Genomic DNA, 17,646 nt, shown 5'->3' on the forward strand with positions numbered 1-17,646 from the left:
GATTCTCTGCTAGGATGAGGATGAGGTGAGTGTAGAAAATAACGGAAAAGAATCGGCTTGGCGACGAGAGCGAGTGATTTTAATGATTCATCAAACAACAGATTCTTTTAAAAACCAGCTAAACCTGGTAAGGTCAAATGAGTGTGACAGCAGCAGTTCCATAATTAAAGATAATTATAACAATGTGGTAAGGGAACCCCCCCTTCGCGGCTCGCTTCTTTCCGAAGCTTGAGACACAACGTACGGCTGCTTGGGAGCTGGGACTCCCGTTCCTCAATGAATGTCGATTGATCAAGATCGGTGCTTTTTGTATTTGTGAGGAGCTCACCGACACAAAATCCCGGCAGGAGCAGTGCAATTCAGATTGCAATCGATCATTCAACGATAAACACAACGTGATGTTTAAACAAGGCGAGCTATATAACAGCATCGTATCCGTTTCATTTATTAAGAATCGTTTCATCTTTCAGATGTAATCTTAGTTGTCTAAAACCATATCTTTTCTGCTTGGTTAAAGTTTCGAAAATGCTTTATTTGATGGACGTTATTGTATTCCTCTTCTGGGATGCAATCAGCGATGCTGCTAAGAACCGGTTCTTCGCGGTAATGAAACATTGCTGTGAGCCCATTTGAGGTCTTTGAAGTTTCCTTCAGTTCCTGCCATCCACCACATCTAATACCGACTGAAGCAATCTATAAAAAATGGATAGAAAACCATTATGTGCGTACTCTATTGATGAGCTGCAAATTAACACACTTACCAGTAGCTTCCAACGATAAATCGGTAATAGTTTCCATCCATTCGTAGTACGATCCGTAGCGCGTAAAAACGGCCGGACTCTTGACGCCGCACGCTCTTCCGATGGATTTGTGACCGATAAGGAAGGGAACACTCTTACCGCCCCGCGTAAGCACTACCTGTAGCGGTGAGCTGTGCATATTCTGCCAATTCACAGGGAGCATCAAAGGATCATTATAAACCAGTGCCTAACCTCCGGCTCCACCAGATGCACTTACCGAACACTCGGCAGTGGCGGAGTTCATCGCACAGAAGCAACACAGTAGCACCCCGAACCGTAGTTTAGGTATCGGATTGTAGTATTCGTGGCACTTCTCGGACGACATCACGTCCAGCTCCGTGGTCAACAGGTTTGTGCCGCGCCCATCCGATCCATCACCCACGTACTGCACGGTTCCGCTCTTCATGTGTGGTTTCAAAACGCAGGCCGGTTTGTGGATCCCGCGGCTGCTCGTCTCGGGGTTAGCATCGAGAAAGAAGATGGCCATGTTGTGATACTCGAACTGCGGTTTGTAGCGATAGTGCAGCGTATGGTTGACAATGCGAAAATGCTGCTCGTTGCTGGTACCGGCCGCAAACCGAACCGTATCAAGCGGTGGTTGGTTTTTCGCGGTTGCACAATGTGCTCCGGCTACGATCACGTTTCGGCCTATGTACGCTCCACCACAGCGAAACTGACGCCGACCGTTCGATCCCGTCGATCCTAGCAGCACCTAGAAATAAAAAAGAATAATGCAAGATGAAATTCGTGATGACCACTTCAAGCCCCGGACGCGGACTATCTTCTGAATCTCTTACAATGTGAGCTGTGCGATCATTGTTTCGCGCCAGCGATTGTTGACCGATCGTGTTGAGTGGACAGAGCAGCAAGAGCAAAGGCCCCACCAACAAGGTGCGTAGTAGTAGCGAACGCGCCGGCCTCATCTTGCAAGCTCCGACAAGAGACTAGCAAAGGATGAGCGCGATACGTTCGCGATCAAATGCGAGTCTGTCGCACTGAGTGAATGTTGAGAACCTGTTCAGAATGGCTGAGATGTGTATTAGTAGTGGGTCGAAACCTGTGCGTGAGAGATAAGATGCATTAGGGGCGGTCAGTTTAAAACACTCACTCTCCGCATCGACTCTTGCAAGGTGTTGATCATATATGTACCACCTGTAGATCGTATTGTGGGTCCGTATTCTTGGGGCCTTCCCCGTAATGCGTAGTTTGGATTGTTTTGAGAAGCGACGAACCCCGAATAAGCTCTGCGCAGTGATGAACGATAGCGATGTGGAATGACCGCCGTAACATACCGTCGGTGTGATTAAAAATAGAAAACTTGTTCGGGCATTCACAACGGAATTCGGAGTTTCCCTGGTCAACAGGTCAAATTATTTCCTGATTGTGTTTAATCTCCTGAGAGTAAATGTTTCGTTTACAGCATAATCAGCGTCTATTATGCTGATTCTATGAATAAAATACAAATAATTCAAAAATGTAAGATGTTGCTGTTTAAGTAATATAGTACAAAACATATCAAACTAACCAACAAGACCAAAAATACTAATAAAAGTAAATGTATGATAAAAAATGTAGTAAAAGTAAATGATATTTTCGAGGCCGAAATGATATTCTCGAGGGAACGATTGTAAGAGTTTCTTGTTGATATAATTAACGTCACTGCAATACAGAAGATTAGTTGAATAGATAAATGTGGTTCTAAAACTGTCTTTATACGCCAACGCCGATAAAAGCACGAGCCAACTGCTTAACATTGGCTCCACTTGATTGGTTGATTTCAGTTGAATGACTTTGCACATACCGATTGCACGCCAAGTGGACCTGATACGCTAAGTGTTGTGCAAACCGATTACAGATAATCTTCAAAAGTCCAGGTATCAAGTACCATGACACCTGAAAGAGCACATTATTATCATGCTATTTGTTTGAGCTCAGTTTGTCTTTAGATACTTGATTTATGGGCTCAGCAATCGATGTCGTACAAGTGGTTTTTAAGTGTCAATTTTTATTGCCATATCTTATCGTTACACCACTGACGCAACACGCGTAAAGAGTTCTGTGTGTGGCTTATCAGGATTGAAAACGTAAACGTTAAAGCAAAACAATCGCATACGTTACCACAATTGATTGTCCTCCATTCATTTCACCTAGACCACAACTACCTCGCTCAATGCAACCGTGAGGGGACCAACATTTCGTAGAACCCAGCGATGGTTTGCCTGCAGCTGCTGTTCCATATCCTCCATCGCGGACGAGGACACACCGAGCTGGGAAGCGATGGACATTAGCAGTTTTGCTTCGGACTCACCAGTCACATAGCCTGCAATATCTTCGAGTGTCCTTGCCAGCGCAGATTGGTTCACCTGCCTATTAAATCAAAGTGAAACGGAATACCGGTGTTATACTTATGTTTCATGTCGATACTGCAACCGACTGGCGATGGAAGGACTTACATTTTCCGTTGTCTTAGTTCGCTATCGATCTGCTGGATAACTTTTTTCACCGAAATGCCTGAGTTCAGAATCGCCTGGTGCAAGCTTTCAGCGCGATCGGCCTCACTCATCGTTGGGAGTTTGCTAACAAACGTTTGCAACACAAGTTCTTCGTCTCCACTGCAGGTCAATAGCTGGTTGGCGTACAGTCGGGAGAATGTGTCCTGGAGCTCTGGTAGCATCCGCGCTAGCTTGGTTGAGAGCTGCTGACGTTGCTGGAGGTCAGCCTGTCGTTGAATACCTATACAGCGAATGGCTACCTCGGTAGGATTACGCGGAACCTGGTTTTCTGCAACGCTAGCTCTTGCCTTATCCTTACAGGCTTCACTAGCACTACAAGCCATCTCAATGGCCATCAATCGTAGCTCGGTAGTGGTGGCCGATTCTCCCTTGCGCGGCTCAAGTCCATGTCGTTCTAGCAATGGATGGGCCAACTGAGCCATAAATGTGTCCAGCAGCCATCGAGCCTGCTGCTCGTGACGCAAAAGTGCCTGAAGTTGCTTGTGGTTCTGGCTAACGATTGCCCATGGCACGTAGTCCGTCTCCTGGCGGAGATAGTTCATCAGCTTGAACACCGTTTCATAGTTATCACCGTCCCGGAAGGCAGCTTTTAGTGTATCATCGATTAAACGAGCCCGTGCCGGTGGTTTGATGACGCGATGATCCTTATTCAACTGCTCAATCATCTCGTCCAGCAGGGCCGGCTCGTAGATCACTTTGTAGTACCCCGTCGATAGGGGATTGAATTGCACCAGTTCACCCTCTGCCAGGGGAATCGTATGGGAAACCTCAGATGTGCCCGGAGGCATCCAGAAGGCAGGGCGCGTTTCGTACAGGTTGTTACTGGACGTTATGTACGAGATCGGGATCCACCAGGAGGACCCAAGAGGATCTTCCTGCGGTGCCGTGTAGGAGCGTTTCTGCGTGAAGAAGAACTCGTTCCCTTCGCGTCGCACGTGTACCTCCGGAACACCGGCTTGGTTGGACCACGAGCCAAAGATGTCGAACATAGATAGAGTGACTGGTAGTACAGCTTCTTCCTTGGCAGCCTGCTCCAGACTAGCGAAAAGATCTGTGTCCTGCACCACACCGCTGGCCTTACTGGGGAGCAAAAACGAAAGAACACCAAGATAAGTCTACGTGGACGCTGATCGTTCGGTCGTTTCCTATAGTTACTTTTGCTGGATGTAGTAACGTAGACCCTTCTGGAAGACCTGCTCTCCAAGAGCGTAGCTGAACATACGCAACACGCTCGCCGACTTATCGTAGGCAATCCGATCGAACAGTCCGGAGATACCGGAACGCGTTTCGGTGTAGTATGTCATCGGTCGTATGGTTGGCGAGCCATCGCTGGTAAAGGCGTTTTGCTGTGGGCCCGATACGAAGCGCTCCCTGAGGTTCAGCTCCGGATGGCTCTATTTGGGTGACGGTAAAGCACACAATAAGAGCTGAGTGTTGTAACGTCACGCACGGCATCTACTCTCTACTTACAATTGAACCCACGTAGTACTGGTAAAGTCGGGCGAAGCCCTCGTTTAACCACAGGTAGCTCCACCACTTCGGTGCCAGCAGGTTGCCGAAAAACTGATGCGTATACTCATGTCCCACGATCGTCACAACTTGCACCTGCTGGTTTTCACCTTGCGATGCGGGGTCGAAGAGGATGGTATTATCTGCGTACGTCACCAAACCCCAGTTCTCCATCGCTCCGGCCGCATAATCGCTAGATTTGATGGCCACGTTGTCGATTTTGTTCATGGTGTACTTCTCGCCGAAGTACTCCTCCATCGCTCGGATGAACCGGGTCGAGGCATCGACAGAGTAGCTGAGACGATTTGCGGCCGATGGTTCTGCCCAAGACGTCACGGCTAATTGCGGATCCTTTAGCACCTCTCGCTCGTACACAAAATCCGACACGAGCCATGCTACGAGATAGGTCTGCATGCGAGGTGTAGTAGCGAAGGTGGACAGCTTCTTACCATCCGGCAGAAGCTGAATACCGAGCATGGGCGCATTCGAGCGGGCATGATAATCGATACCACACACGATTTGAATATCGTAGGTCGTCTTTATGCCCGGTTCATCGTAGCATGGGAACGATGTTCGAGCATCGACCGATTCAAACTGAGTCAGTCCAAGGTACCTATCGAGGGAAAACCATTAGGGTTGTTTGCAACCAACTGTATTCTAGAGAATTTCATCCTACCTGGTCACACCCTGGTCATCCTGGTACGATGACACATAGAAACCGGACTGATCGCTCCGATCGATACTGTTCGTGAAGTCGATATCAAGCGTATAAGAACCACTGCCGGGCTGTAGCACCGTACCGATGTTGATAACCAGAAACTCTTTTTCCTCATCAAACTCGAACCCCTTCACGGGTACCTCTAGGCCGGCACTATTGCGCAGATGGAGCTGCGTGATCACATTGCGCTTACTGTGCAGCACGATCTGGCTGGTAGCTTCAAGAATATTGATTCGTATCTGAACATTGCCGGTATAGTCGAAAATGCCAGCGTGTATATCCGTATCTAAATAAAGGCTGTAGTGAGTGGGCACGGTACTGTTCGGTAAACGGAACGAATCGAATGCCCGCTCCAGCCCGCTAGCAGATCTCGACTCGATGCTTGTAGGCGCTGCCAACACTAGCAGCACCGCTAACAGCAACACTCCCCCGCTGGGTGCTTTCGGTTGTGGCTTCATTGTTTCTATCACCACTACTGGCCGGCCAGGCAGCTAGAGGGGCGAATATATACTTACCCCAAGGGCTCATAGTCTATAGCCGGCATTATCAGTACTGGCTACTGTCTGTATAAATTTAAACCATATGCTGGCACTGTGACAATGGACGATTCACTCAGTATCTTATCACCAATTAAATGGGGTTTGGTTCAACCACCACACTGGCGGCGCCTATCGGAAGTGCATCTTGACAAGGAGTATTTGGCGGTGAACAGAAAAAAGCAGCTGAAGGGGTACGGGCTCACTAATTGGTTGATAGCTCTTCGACTGCTTCAAGAGGCCTGATGAACCACCGAAATTGCTTGTCAGCGTCTCAGCTTATCACCAGTTACACCTGAATTGCGTAGGATGTTGAGTAATTGGACAAAAATGTCTGATTGAAATAGTCCTAAATCTTTGCGTAAGGTATCGTATCAATGATGAGTTTTTATTGGACATAATGGTTTCACATGCTACTGTGAAATGCTATTCGCGGAGAAGGATAATCGATTCTTCGGTTAGGTCTGCATAAATAATTGAACCAGCTGTGAAGAAGAAAGAAACACATTATTATATTGTAGCCATTGTTATTGCCAATGAAATGGAGGAGGGTATGAGTCGCAAAATGCTATGGAATCTCCCATATGGTTATCAGTTAATCGCACAACAGAGCGCGATGGTAAGGATGATGATGGGAATTTCATGCTATCATGAAGCGCAAATCTGAACATGATGACGAATGGCTACGATTACGAGGTGATTGTATACACAGGAATGTACATTTATACATCCTCTACGACTTAGTACTCACTTCATAGTGTCGAGGAAGGTTTTGAAGCCGCCTTTGAATATCGGCCATAATGGCTGTAAACGCTGGATCCGTGCCGAAGCTAAGTGGAGAATGGGATAGCAAATGGAAAGTATTAAATGAAATGCGTTATCTAGCCTCGGATAAATAGTCACAATTGTCATACTTTTGCAAAATTGCCATGGTGTAGGCAACAGACCATCGATTGAACGCAGCGAATCCAGTGGCTGACTTTGAGTAGACCGCACTCAGCACTTGATACCATTCGCCGGGCTGATAGTTGGTGTTTGGATCGAACAGCGATGCTAGGTACTGGTCCAAAAAGTCTGAATTTTCGGCACAACCTAAGGCAGCAATGAGTAGCGACCGTTCTCCCAGATTCCCACTAGCTTGCATCCGTAACCAGACCGTCATCAGCTGATCCAAAGTGGCGACAGTGGCGCCTCCACAATAGACACTTTCTTTCAGATACGATGGAATCATTGCCGTACCGGTCATATCGTTCATCATTCTGGTTAATGCCTCTGTACGGCATTCGGTCACTCCCAGGCGGCAGCTCCACTCGATAACGCTGCTACGCAACTGCTGAAACTCATGCGGCTCACCGGAAATCCCATCAAACTGTACCAGCTCGAAAATACTTCTTATCCGAGTAACCGCAAAGCGCTAAAATTTAAGAAATAGAATGAACCAATCACGTAAAGATGCCCTGTCAATAAGCTCTTGAAATCAATTAGCTACCGTAAAAGCGTTGAAGGAGGCTTCGTCTGGAACGAGAGCATCACGTAGGGCTCCAAGGTTATCATTGGCCAGCAGCACTATCCACGGAATGGTATCTATTTCACGTTCAATGTATTGTAGCAAGCCGTACAGTAACGGGGCATCGATGTGCTCGGTGAGGTAGAGTTTAACGCCATCGTCCAGCAGTTGGCCACGCGACGTCGGCGGTAGGACCTCATGATTTCTGGTTAGCTGTTGGATCAAACGCAGCCAAAGGTTTGCATCGTAGTTCACCCGGTAATAGCCCGTTTGGTGAGGATTCGCGAGAATCCATGCACCTTCGGGTAAGCTAGCACTGGGTATCGATATCTGTGATGTCCCTTGTGGCAACCAAAACTTCTCGGTTGTTGCCGTACCGTCGCTCATTACCACTTGGTAGGTTACCGGAATCGACCAGGTTTTGCCACCACCGTCTTCCGTATCTTGCCTTGAATCCGTTGTGTAGTGACTTTGGTGGAAGATCAGCTCATCAGATTGTAGCTCAACCGTTACGAGGGGATATCCGGACTGATAGATCCAGGGCCCCATAAGCGTGGTTACGTTCAAACTGCGCGATAGTACCGCATCTTCCTCCGCCGCAAACTGCAAACTTGCAAACAGAGCTTCCGGTGTGACTGAGCTTCCTTTGCTGGATTCCAAGAGACGAAGAAGAAGATGTCAAATTAATCTTACAAAGTGCGTGCTTTGAAACGCGAGTGACTCAAACATACTTGTTGCGTATGTAATGCCGAACACCGTTGAGAAAGGTGGACTCTCCGAGGGCATAATGGAACATGCGCAAGATGCTGCCACCCTTCTGGTAGGCAATGATGTCGAACAGACTCATAATGTCGGACTGGTTTGGCACCGAGTAGGACAGAGGGCGTATGGTGCTGACACTGTCCACCAGCAAGGCCGTCTGTAGTGCCTCAACGGTGAACTTCTCCTGGAACCGTATGCTTGGCTCCAGCTGGAAACGAAAGGAAATTGAGCAATCACAGCGTGCTGTTACCAATAATCGAGCAGACCATTACCTCACTGCTGATATAATATTCGTAGAAGGTAGCAAAACCTTCGCTAAGGAATACATCGGACCACCAATGGGGCGTCAGTAGATTACCGAAGAACTGGTGCACGAATTCGTGCACAATCGTAGTGATTACGTTCTCCTTATCACGGTTTGTACCGGTTGACTCATCGTACAGCAGGTACGATTCCTCATACACAACCAAACCCCAGTTTTCCATGGCAGAAAAGTAAAACTTAGGTACGGCCAGCTGGTCTAGCTTGGGAAGATCGTACGTTTGCTGGAAATGACGCTCGACGGCCCGTATCGCCAGGGCCCCAAGCTCTAATCCGTACTGACGAGCCGAAGGAGATGAACCCGGAGGAGCCACCAATTCCATGTTGAAGCTAGACTCTGGACCTTTGAGTGACACTCGCGAGCTGACGAAATCAGTCGTAATGGCAAAGGCTACTAGATAGGTCGGCATGGGCGGGCTAGATTGAAAGCGAGTTTGCTTCATACCCTCGCCACTGCAATGAAGGACAGACAAATGTTAAGTGGTGTTGCACTGGTTAAGGCGCTTGCAGATTGTCTGCAGATTCGACTTACATAATTTTGACGGCCGCCACTGGCATGTTTGAATAGACCTTTGTCTCGATACCACTATCAATGATGATCGTAAAGGTAGCCCTTAGTCCAGGTTCATCGTAGCACGGGAACGCGGTCCGAGCATCGATCGCCTCGAACTGCGTAATGGCTCCGAACTGGAGCTCGCCAGTGGCCGTAGACGGATATGTGAAGTAATAGAACCCGGATACATCACTGCGAATCTCATTTTCAAACCGGATCGTTAGCTGATAGAGTGATCCCGTACTCAGCGCTGACATCGTGTTGATCGTAAGTGTTTGCGCGACCGGATCTTCCTCGATGCTCAAGATCGGTTGCTCGAGCTGATTTGTGTTCTGAAGTCTGACGTGTACGATACGGTTCCGCAGGGAGTTCAGCACAATCGAGTTGGTCGTGTGTTGGACGCGTATGCCTATCGTCACCGTGCCGGTATAGGCGATATCCTGCGCCGGGACACTCAGCTCCAGTACATAATTCTCCGGTATTGTATCATTCGGTAGCCGGTGCGATGACATATCACGAACTGTAGGTTTAGCTCGGCTAAGGGTTTGCTCTCGAAGAAGATCGATCCGATTACGCTCCAACCGTCGGCTAGAAGAAGAATCCTCTGGTCGCCTGTTGAACTGTCCTCCTGTTGCTACCACACACAGCAGTAGGAAACACACGGTACACTGTGCTAAGGACACATGGCGCCAGCGCCTTTCTGTGGACGAAGTCATCACTTAGCAGTGTGAGGATTCGCTTGCCAAGTGCCAACAGAGACTAATGATGTGTACCAGCGGGAGTGCAGTCCTATTTATGATAACGCAGAAACCAAATCGAATCTAATCAAATCGAATCTAACCTATTGTCTCGTGACTGATATCGCGTAACTGCTACCGTTCAACACCGTCATTGCGAAACCGATTCCGGAGAGTGAGAGTCATCGGTTTATCTGAATGCTGTAATAATGGCGATTGATCAGGAACCTTCGATTGTACCGAGCTTACTTCCCCGCCTTCCGATTAGTACGCACGACCGTATTCGGAATAATGGACCGTTCGAAGAGCGCAGACCTGCTCAGTGGACCCGGAAATCGGTTCTTCTAGTTCATTTTATTCAATCGAAACCATTCGACGCCAGATGGTGAACAAGAATAATACTAATAACCACGGATTTTGGACTTAATGGCATTTCCAAATTGCGTCGCTAGTAGTTCGCACGCCCATGAGCCATCCCTGGGCTCTTTTTTCGCTCACACGCTGAGTCACACCATTCTACTTCTAACCGAGCAGATGTGTGGCAATGGCGAGTAGAAGGGCTGCTAGCGAGACAGTAACGGTGGCCGCACCACCATCATCGTCCTCGGTGGTCGTTTGTTGTGCCTGCGTGGTGGTAATGGGGGCCGTCCCCGTCGTCGTCATCGGAGGAGCAGGGCTTGTAGTGATTGGTGGGTTAGTAGCTTGCGTTGTGCTACTAGTTGTGACCGTGACTGTGGTAGTTGTGGGCTGTGCAGTCGTCGTCGTCGTCTGTAGATCCTTGACGTACTCGGCCAGGAAGTCCGTCAGCATCAATCCTTCGAATCCGTTCACCCAATCCAGGTTCGCTTGGGCCGAGTTGCGCAGGTTGGTGGCAGTCGTCGGGTTGACACGGTCACCTAGGGTCGTGATGAGTGCGTTCAGCTGTTTTGTAGTAAAACAATATGGAATTAGTCCTGAATCGTGAATCATGGAAGGTAGAGGGATGAAAGATGGTATTACCTGTGCCATTTCAGCTGCATTGTTGGTACGACTAGCAATAGCAGAGAGGGTCGAGCTAAGCGTCGACTGTCCGAGAGTGCTGACGAACTCACTGGTCAGTTGCGCGTTGCTAAGGAACTCGATCAATGTATCCACGCCAGCGCGACTGCCAGAGTAGACGGCCTGGATGACACGGCGACGCTCGTCCGCACGGTAGTTAATCTCGGTGTTACCAAGGGCCGTCATGATGAACGAGTGCAGATACTCCTTATTCCAGGAGCAGCCCAGCGCATCGATCAGCATCGTGCGCTCAACCAAATTCTTCGAGTCCATCATTTTGCGGTACACGTACTGGTACTCCTGCTCACTGGCCGTACGCATTCCGTAGCAGTACGTGACGGTAGACAAATCTGCGTGAACCATAGCCCGATCGCTCGCTTCGGACGTCAGCAGCGTCTTAGTACGAGCTAGACAATCCGGATGATCGAGGCGGCACGCCCAGCTAGAGATCGTCTGCACAAGGTACTTGTGCAACAGCGTGTCCTGGGCATCGACGGCGTCAATGTTGAGCAAACTGTACAGTGGCTCAGTCAATGAGTGCACGAACGTGGTGAAATGCTCATACGCTTCGGTACCACGCAGACGGCTATTGAAGTACGACAGGGCAACGTCAGCCGCGGCCCACGGCGAGTATTCGCGTTCGTTGTGCAGATAGGTCATGAGGCGCAAGGCAATGCGCAGATCCAGACGTCCGGAGCGAGCCAACCAGTACGCATCGTCGATCAGCTGAGCGCGGTTCAGGCGGTGTATGCACCCAAAGCACTCGTGCAGCGCGTTCGTGATCAGCTCCCAGTTGTGATCGTCGTAGTTGACGCGGTAGTAACCGACCTCTTGCTTGTTGAAGATAATCCACTCGTGGGCCGGCACCGTGGTCGTGAAGCGGGCCGCCTTGGTGGCCAACCACTTGAAGTCATCGAACTCGTTAAAGTCGGCGACCGCTTGGTGGACGTAGTTGTACGGGATCATCCAGATGTTCGTGTTCGGGATCTTGCGATCCGAGTAGAAGCGCTCCTGCGAGATGATGATCTCGCCGGTATCGTACGATCGGCGTACATTCAGCACCGGGTAACCGGCTTCGTTCGTCCAGGTCCGCATGATCTGCCCAACGGTTACTCCGTCCGGCAGCACACCCTTACCCTCGATGGCTGACTGCAGTCCCCTGTACAGATCCTCATCCGTAGCTTTATTCAGTGCGCGATCTAGCAGATAGGTCCGCAGGCCTGCCCGCCAATTATCATCCCCGAGCACGTGGCGCATCATGTTCAACACACTGCCAGCTAGAATGACACCGACAAAGGTCAGAGTGAACAGGGAGTACCATGGTAACAGGTGCGCATGCAACGGACACCAAACTACTTACACTTGGGATAGGCGACGCGATCGAACAGTGCCGAGATCTCGCCCGGTGTGGCCGCATTGTAGTTCATCGGGCGGGTGCTCGCCAAACCGTCCGGTACCATGGCCGCCTGTATGACCTGGGTATTGAACAGCTCCCAGTACTCCATGCCCGGGTAGGCCAGATCGGTCGCAAGGTACTCGTACAGGGTGGCGAATCCTTCATTGAGCCAGATGTACTCCCACCATTGGGGTGTCACGAGATCACCGAACCATTGATGGGCGTACTCGTGCGAGATGGTCGTCGCGATGTTGGTTTTCGTTCGATAAGAGTTTACCTCCGGATTAAACAATAGTAATTGTTCTCTGCGTGAAAGAATGGAAGAGACGAGCAGAGGGAAGCATAGAAGAAGTTGCACAAAGGCGTCATCCAATCGTAATGTTGTAATTGGGATTGGAAAGGGGTGAACCATTCCTTATCGGCTTGCAGCATTGCTGTTTTACGATCGCGATACCTAAGTCAAAACGGCATATAACGGCATCGATTTTATGGCCAATATCGATGCCGGGTCGCTTAGGGCTTATCGCATTGTTCAGAACAATCGCGCTCCTCATCCTAATCACCACCACCAACATCAATATCGTCATCATCATCGTTACCTGTACGTCACGAGGCCCCAGTTCTCCATGGCACCGGCAGCAAAGTCAGGTAACGCCACCTGATCTATCTTCTCCATGTAATTCGTGTACGGAACGCCCAGATGATCATCGAGCACCTGCAGGATCAGCCTGCTCGCTTCCAAGGCGAACGGAAGCTCCTGGAATGCGTTCGGTCGTGCGAACACGCGATGCTTATTGTCGCCTCGGCGCAGGAAATCGGACACGACGAACGCGATCAGGTAGGTTGACATCAACGGTGTAGTCTCGAACTTCGTTGTGGCCATCTCTCCATTGACAATCCGGGTGTCTTCGGGCATGTTCGAGATGGCACCGTACAAAGAACCGTGCGTGATTGTGATGGTGAAAGTCGCCTTCAGCGCTGGTTCATCGTAGCACGGGAATGCACGGCGTGCACTAGTCGACTCGAACTGGGTCGTCGCGAGGTATCTGGTGGGGATGGTTAAATTAGGTCTCGGTTAACACGGACGCAGGAACCATTCAAAGGTGCTGTCGTCGGTGCTGTCGTCAATGGACTTACCTGCGCTCTCCATTATCAGCGACATAGGACGACACGTAGAAACCATCGTCATCCGTCGACAGGCGGCCACTGTAGTCGATCTCCAGAAGGTAGTAACCAGCTAGCAGCACGCTCGGACTAGTTAGGGTGAGGTGTGCCACACGTGTGTCGGTCGCGAAGGTCACATCTCCGATCAGCGTTGGTGGACCATCGATACCGGCCGGCAGCGAGGAGATCTTGGCCGTCGACAGCTGCAAACCGAGTTGGTGCAACACTAGGTTGTCGGTCGGTTGGACGACCTGCAGCTTAATGGCCACTGTACCGGTGAAGGTTCGCTCGTTCCGGTGGATATTCGTCGTCAAGTGAACTGCGTAATGGATCGGAATCGACGTTTGCGGTAGTCGATAGCTTTCGTCTACATCCTGGGCCGGCACTATAGCCTGCTCTGCACTGGGCACAGGCTCTTCCTCCTCTGCATGGATTGCATCGGTCTTAAACGGTGGCCGTTCGGCCAAGAGCTCGCCGGCACCGAGCAAACACCACAAACCGATCGAAACGATCACCAACGGACGTACCATCTCCGTGTCTCTTTATTTCTATCTTAATATAGTCCCGGGAACGGTCGGCTGTGTTGGGATGGTACCGTTGGGATGCCGGTACCTTGCTGCTAACGTACCAAGCGCAACACTGGGTTTGCGGATTCACGCTCGGTAAGCTTTAATACCTTCAAGATGACCTATTGTAACCAGCGTGATCGCTGGCTTTGGGCGCAAGTGCTGGATTGTCCTGGGCTTATCTAACGCCCTACGGGCTAGCACAGATAAGATAAATTTCCAGAGCCAATTCGATTTTATAGACTGCGCAACTTTGGGGCTTGACCGGAAACCGGTATCAATTCGAACGAACCCAAAACGGATCTTTCGTACATCCAAAACTCCAAAAATACGTCCTCATCTGGGCTGATTCGGTTGCGAGTACACACGCCCTTTCCGCTTCGCCACGTGCCTCGTCCTCTAGCTGTGGCGTCAAGCCACTTAATAGCTAATCCTTATCCTAATTTGTAAAGCCACTTCAGCGCAGATCACTTCATTCATTTTTTCATGTGACGGCACCACAAGACTGGATGTGCACGGTGTTATAACAATTCCGAAGCGAACGCCATCGATTGACTAGAGCGAGTAAAAACAGCACCGATAACACATATCGACTTGTTCATCTTATCTGACCAATTGCAACTAGCTGAACTTTGATAAGCGTATCGGTGGAGGATGTTTAGTAACGATTACAAGTGATTTGTTACGTACCATCCAAGCTATTAGGATTACGAAGCAAATAGCTAATCTACGCACTCCTATCACACCTGAAGACTGTTGATGATCCCGCGAAATAGCAAATGTTTCACACATGATACAACAACAATTTGTATCGTTTTCACGCGAGATCGCCAATTAAACGGCAAGCAGAGGAAGACAGGAAGATAGGCGAAGGATTATAAATTATGTATTATCGAGCAGTAGTACTAAAGAGCTCAGGCTATGATTTAAGATCTGATATTGCTTTGATTGTTCACCCTATATATCGCCAACAGAGCTCAGGACCCTTAAAAAGGCTTTGATTCGATGAGATTTTCTTTCTTCAAAGAAATACCGGTCAATTTCTCGGAATGAATATCGACGCGGAATAATAGACGCAATATTTTATTTTACAATTCAAGGACAGAACAAAGCTCTCATCGCTCCAACACTGTTTTTCCTGTTATGATACCAGTTTCTATTGTCATTTATCATTACACATTACATGCATACATGTTGATTGAATTTACAGTACCGTTTCGATCCTTGTATTTTTTTACCTTTCTATTCAAATTCAAATGATTGCATTTCACTTTCAATTTCTCAAACGATAGTTCTAAGAAGATACAACTTGAATCAACGTATTATTAAACCCATTCGATGCGACGAATAAAGAGCTTCATAGCTCTTATAGCTGTTTTTAACTCGCTCGAAGGGACTCAAACATTAACTAGATCAACGTCGAGATATTATATTTCTGATCCAGCCGTGCGTCGTTAATCGTCGGATTAGCTCATTAAAAAGGCGAAATAAAGTGTTTTTTTTTTGCATATATAAGGACGGACTTGCCGTATGTTTGGAAAGGCGAAATAAAGTGTTTAATTAAGAAAAGAATATTAAGTTATAAATGTTCAACAGAGCTAAGAAAAAAACACCTTTTATGGAGATGACTCCTACAAATACTGAATACAGTCAGCTCCCAAAGGGAAAGGGGATGAATTGCCCCTCCGGACTATTAGTTGTTGAATAAAAGTATCATCTACGTACAGCTGCTTCCATTTGCGGCAATTTAACCGAGGAATATCAACTGAAAAACAATATTAGAAAATAGAAAGTGGGCAAAAAACAGTGTTGGCGACCAGTAAACCCAGAGCCAGACACAGCAATTCACTACAAAGAAATCAAGTTCCGAAGTTGTTTCACATTTGCACATCTGATACCCTAACCAGAGCTAGCGGATCATCAGTGAAACATATTTCCTCGCGAGTGCGGATCTGGAAGCAACTGCACGCAAACATACGCCGTCTACTTGGCCTGTTCAAGTTGGAGCAAAGTGTATATAATGTGAATATCAAAAGAGCTGAATAACATTCTAAATAAGCCCAGTCATAATGCGACGAAGGGTGAAGGAATAATAAGAAGAAGTATAAGTCCAGCAATGATGTGAAGAAGTATGAACATTAAAGAAACTCGTTCAGCAGTTTGAGACATTCATAAAAGAAAGAAAAAGATTATAGCCTTGAGTGTACATCGGAATTTACAGTATGCATCGCAAATCTAAGTAAAAAAGAACTAAATGTGTAGAACAGAGAGCTGAACGTATCAACGTAACGTAATCGTATAATGAATACTAAGCAGTGCAATACAAACAGCAAATTCATAATTGAATGGAAACATGCCATCATTGAAGGAAAGGAAACATAAAATTGAAGAAACCGAGGACAGATAGCATGCTAGGTGTCAATGACTTTACTAGAATTAGTGGTCAAATATTGACGATAGCAGATATTAGATACTCGTTCAATGATAAGCGACTAGAGCTAATTAAAGGAGAATCAGTATTAAGACGTATACACTTTCTTGAATAAAGAACTAAAAGTGCACAAAAGTTCAATAAAAAAATGTAAAAAATAGTGCAATTTAAATGAAAAATAAGTTATTTTCGTATATTCACTCAAAAAGTTATTGTGAAGGAATTGCAACGGTACCTAAGGTGTTCGACCGAACGAAGATCATGGAGGGAGCGCTGATCCATGACTTTTGCTGTTTTGTAAAGTATGACTTGATTTCCGAAATATAGTAAAAATTATTTTTAAAAATCAGAACGATAGTGAAGGCGAACATAAATGAACACTTTCTTATGAGAAGGTTCAAATCATTTTAGACAGTTTTGTGGGATTTTACTTACTGCCTTATCTAGCACGCATTTTCAAACCATTCTTTACTTTTGCCGATTGTTTCTACTAAGGCCACAATAAACTTCTGGAATCCGTTCATGATTAGTAAACTGTGACCCCCTTCGCGCGTGTCATCACGCGTTCGCTTGTGTTTGGAGCCATCGTAATGAAAATCCTTGGCGTCAACACATTCCACATCAAGCCCAGCCGAATGAGTACGGTTAATGGTAGAAGATTCTGTGGAAGATGCTTTCTACTGACCATTGTATGCACTATCAGAATCTATCGTATCACTAAAACAGGACAAATCGAATTAATATCGAACCTGATTAGAAACCAACTCAACTTCTGTTTCACTCACTCGATTTCGCGATAGACACATTGTTGAGTCTTCATTTTTACATTCTTACCGACGTCGAGCGATCAATTCGTAAGACCACTAGAACGTGAAGAAAAAATTGTCAACTTGCATAGCTATAAGTCCAAATTATGATCTGACTCACTTGTTTTTAAATTGTGTAGAGATTATTTCCTTGGCTAAAACATTCTTTATTTTTTATTCACCATCTTCACGATAACACCGCGGTTGCAGAGTGTTCCTCCTCGGCAGCCGCTGCCAGCAACAACGTCTTTTCCAAAGACGGAAAGATCCACGTTTGAAACTCGGCACA

The 17,646-nt window shown here is 47.6% G+C and overlaps 4 protein-coding genes and 1 long non-coding RNA gene across 5 annotated transcripts; all 5 read right to left on the minus strand.

Moving 5' to 3' along the window:
* Positions 1-417: 417 nt before the first annotated feature.
* Positions 418-1,753, minus strand: LOC125957452 (serine protease snake-like). The gene is made up of 4 exons (XM_049690158.1): positions 1,598-1,753; positions 1,018-1,512; positions 762-942; positions 418-693 (listed from the first exon to the last, which is right to left on the minus strand). The coding sequence occupies exons 1-4, from the start codon at positions 1,721-1,723 to the stop codon at positions 674-676; spliced, it is 822 nt and encodes a 273-aa protein (XP_049546115.1). The 5' UTR covers positions 1,724-1,753; the 3' UTR covers positions 418-673.
* Positions 1,754-2,587: 834 nt separating this feature from the next.
* LOC125957075 (aminopeptidase N-like) lies at positions 2,588-6,255 on the minus strand. The gene is made up of 5 exons (XM_049689488.1): positions 5,499-6,255; positions 4,784-5,435; positions 4,469-4,707; positions 3,254-4,393; positions 2,588-3,167 (listed from the first exon to the last, which is right to left on the minus strand). The coding sequence occupies exons 1-5, from the start codon at positions 5,996-5,998 to the stop codon at positions 2,948-2,950; spliced, it is 2,751 nt and encodes a 916-aa protein (XP_049545445.1). The 5' UTR covers positions 5,999-6,255; the 3' UTR covers positions 2,588-2,947.
* Positions 6,256-6,534: 279 nt separating this feature from the next.
* Positions 6,535-9,731, minus strand: LOC125957901 (thyrotropin-releasing hormone-degrading ectoenzyme-like). The gene is made up of 7 exons (XM_049690925.1): positions 9,199-9,731; positions 8,618-9,119; positions 8,315-8,553; positions 7,566-8,232; positions 6,991-7,490; positions 6,828-6,906; positions 6,535-6,561 (listed from the first exon to the last, which is right to left on the minus strand). The coding sequence occupies exons 1-7, from the start codon at positions 9,729-9,731 to the stop codon at positions 6,535-6,537; spliced, it is 2,547 nt and encodes an 848-aa protein (XP_049546882.1).
* Positions 9,732-10,279: 548 nt separating this feature from the next.
* On the minus strand, positions 10,280-14,180 carry LOC125953250 (aminopeptidase N-like). Its single transcript, XM_049682703.1, has 5 exons — positions 13,528-14,180; positions 12,990-13,436; positions 12,355-12,695; positions 10,956-12,271; positions 10,280-10,877 (listed from the first exon to the last, which is right to left on the minus strand). Exons 1-5 carry the CDS (start codon positions 14,082-14,084, stop codon positions 10,479-10,481), a joined length of 3,060 nt encoding a protein of 1,019 aa, XP_049538660.1. The 5' UTR covers positions 14,085-14,180; the 3' UTR covers positions 10,280-10,478.
* A 978-nt stretch (positions 14,181-15,158) lies between these two features.
* On the minus strand, positions 15,159-17,616 carry LOC125957290 (uncharacterized). Its single transcript, XR_007469222.1, has 3 exons — positions 17,479-17,616; positions 17,337-17,414; positions 15,159-17,268 (listed from the first exon to the last, which is right to left on the minus strand). It is a non-coding gene; the product is annotated as an uncharacterized LOC125957290 (long non-coding RNA).
* Positions 17,617-17,646: the final 30 nt, after the last annotated feature.

The sequence above is a fragment of the Anopheles darlingi genome, chromosome 3, assembly GCF_943734745.1.
Source record: "Anopheles darlingi chromosome 3, idAnoDarlMG_H_01, whole genome shotgun sequence".
Lineage (NCBI taxonomy): Eukaryota > Metazoa > Arthropoda > Insecta > Diptera > Culicidae > Anopheles > Anopheles darlingi.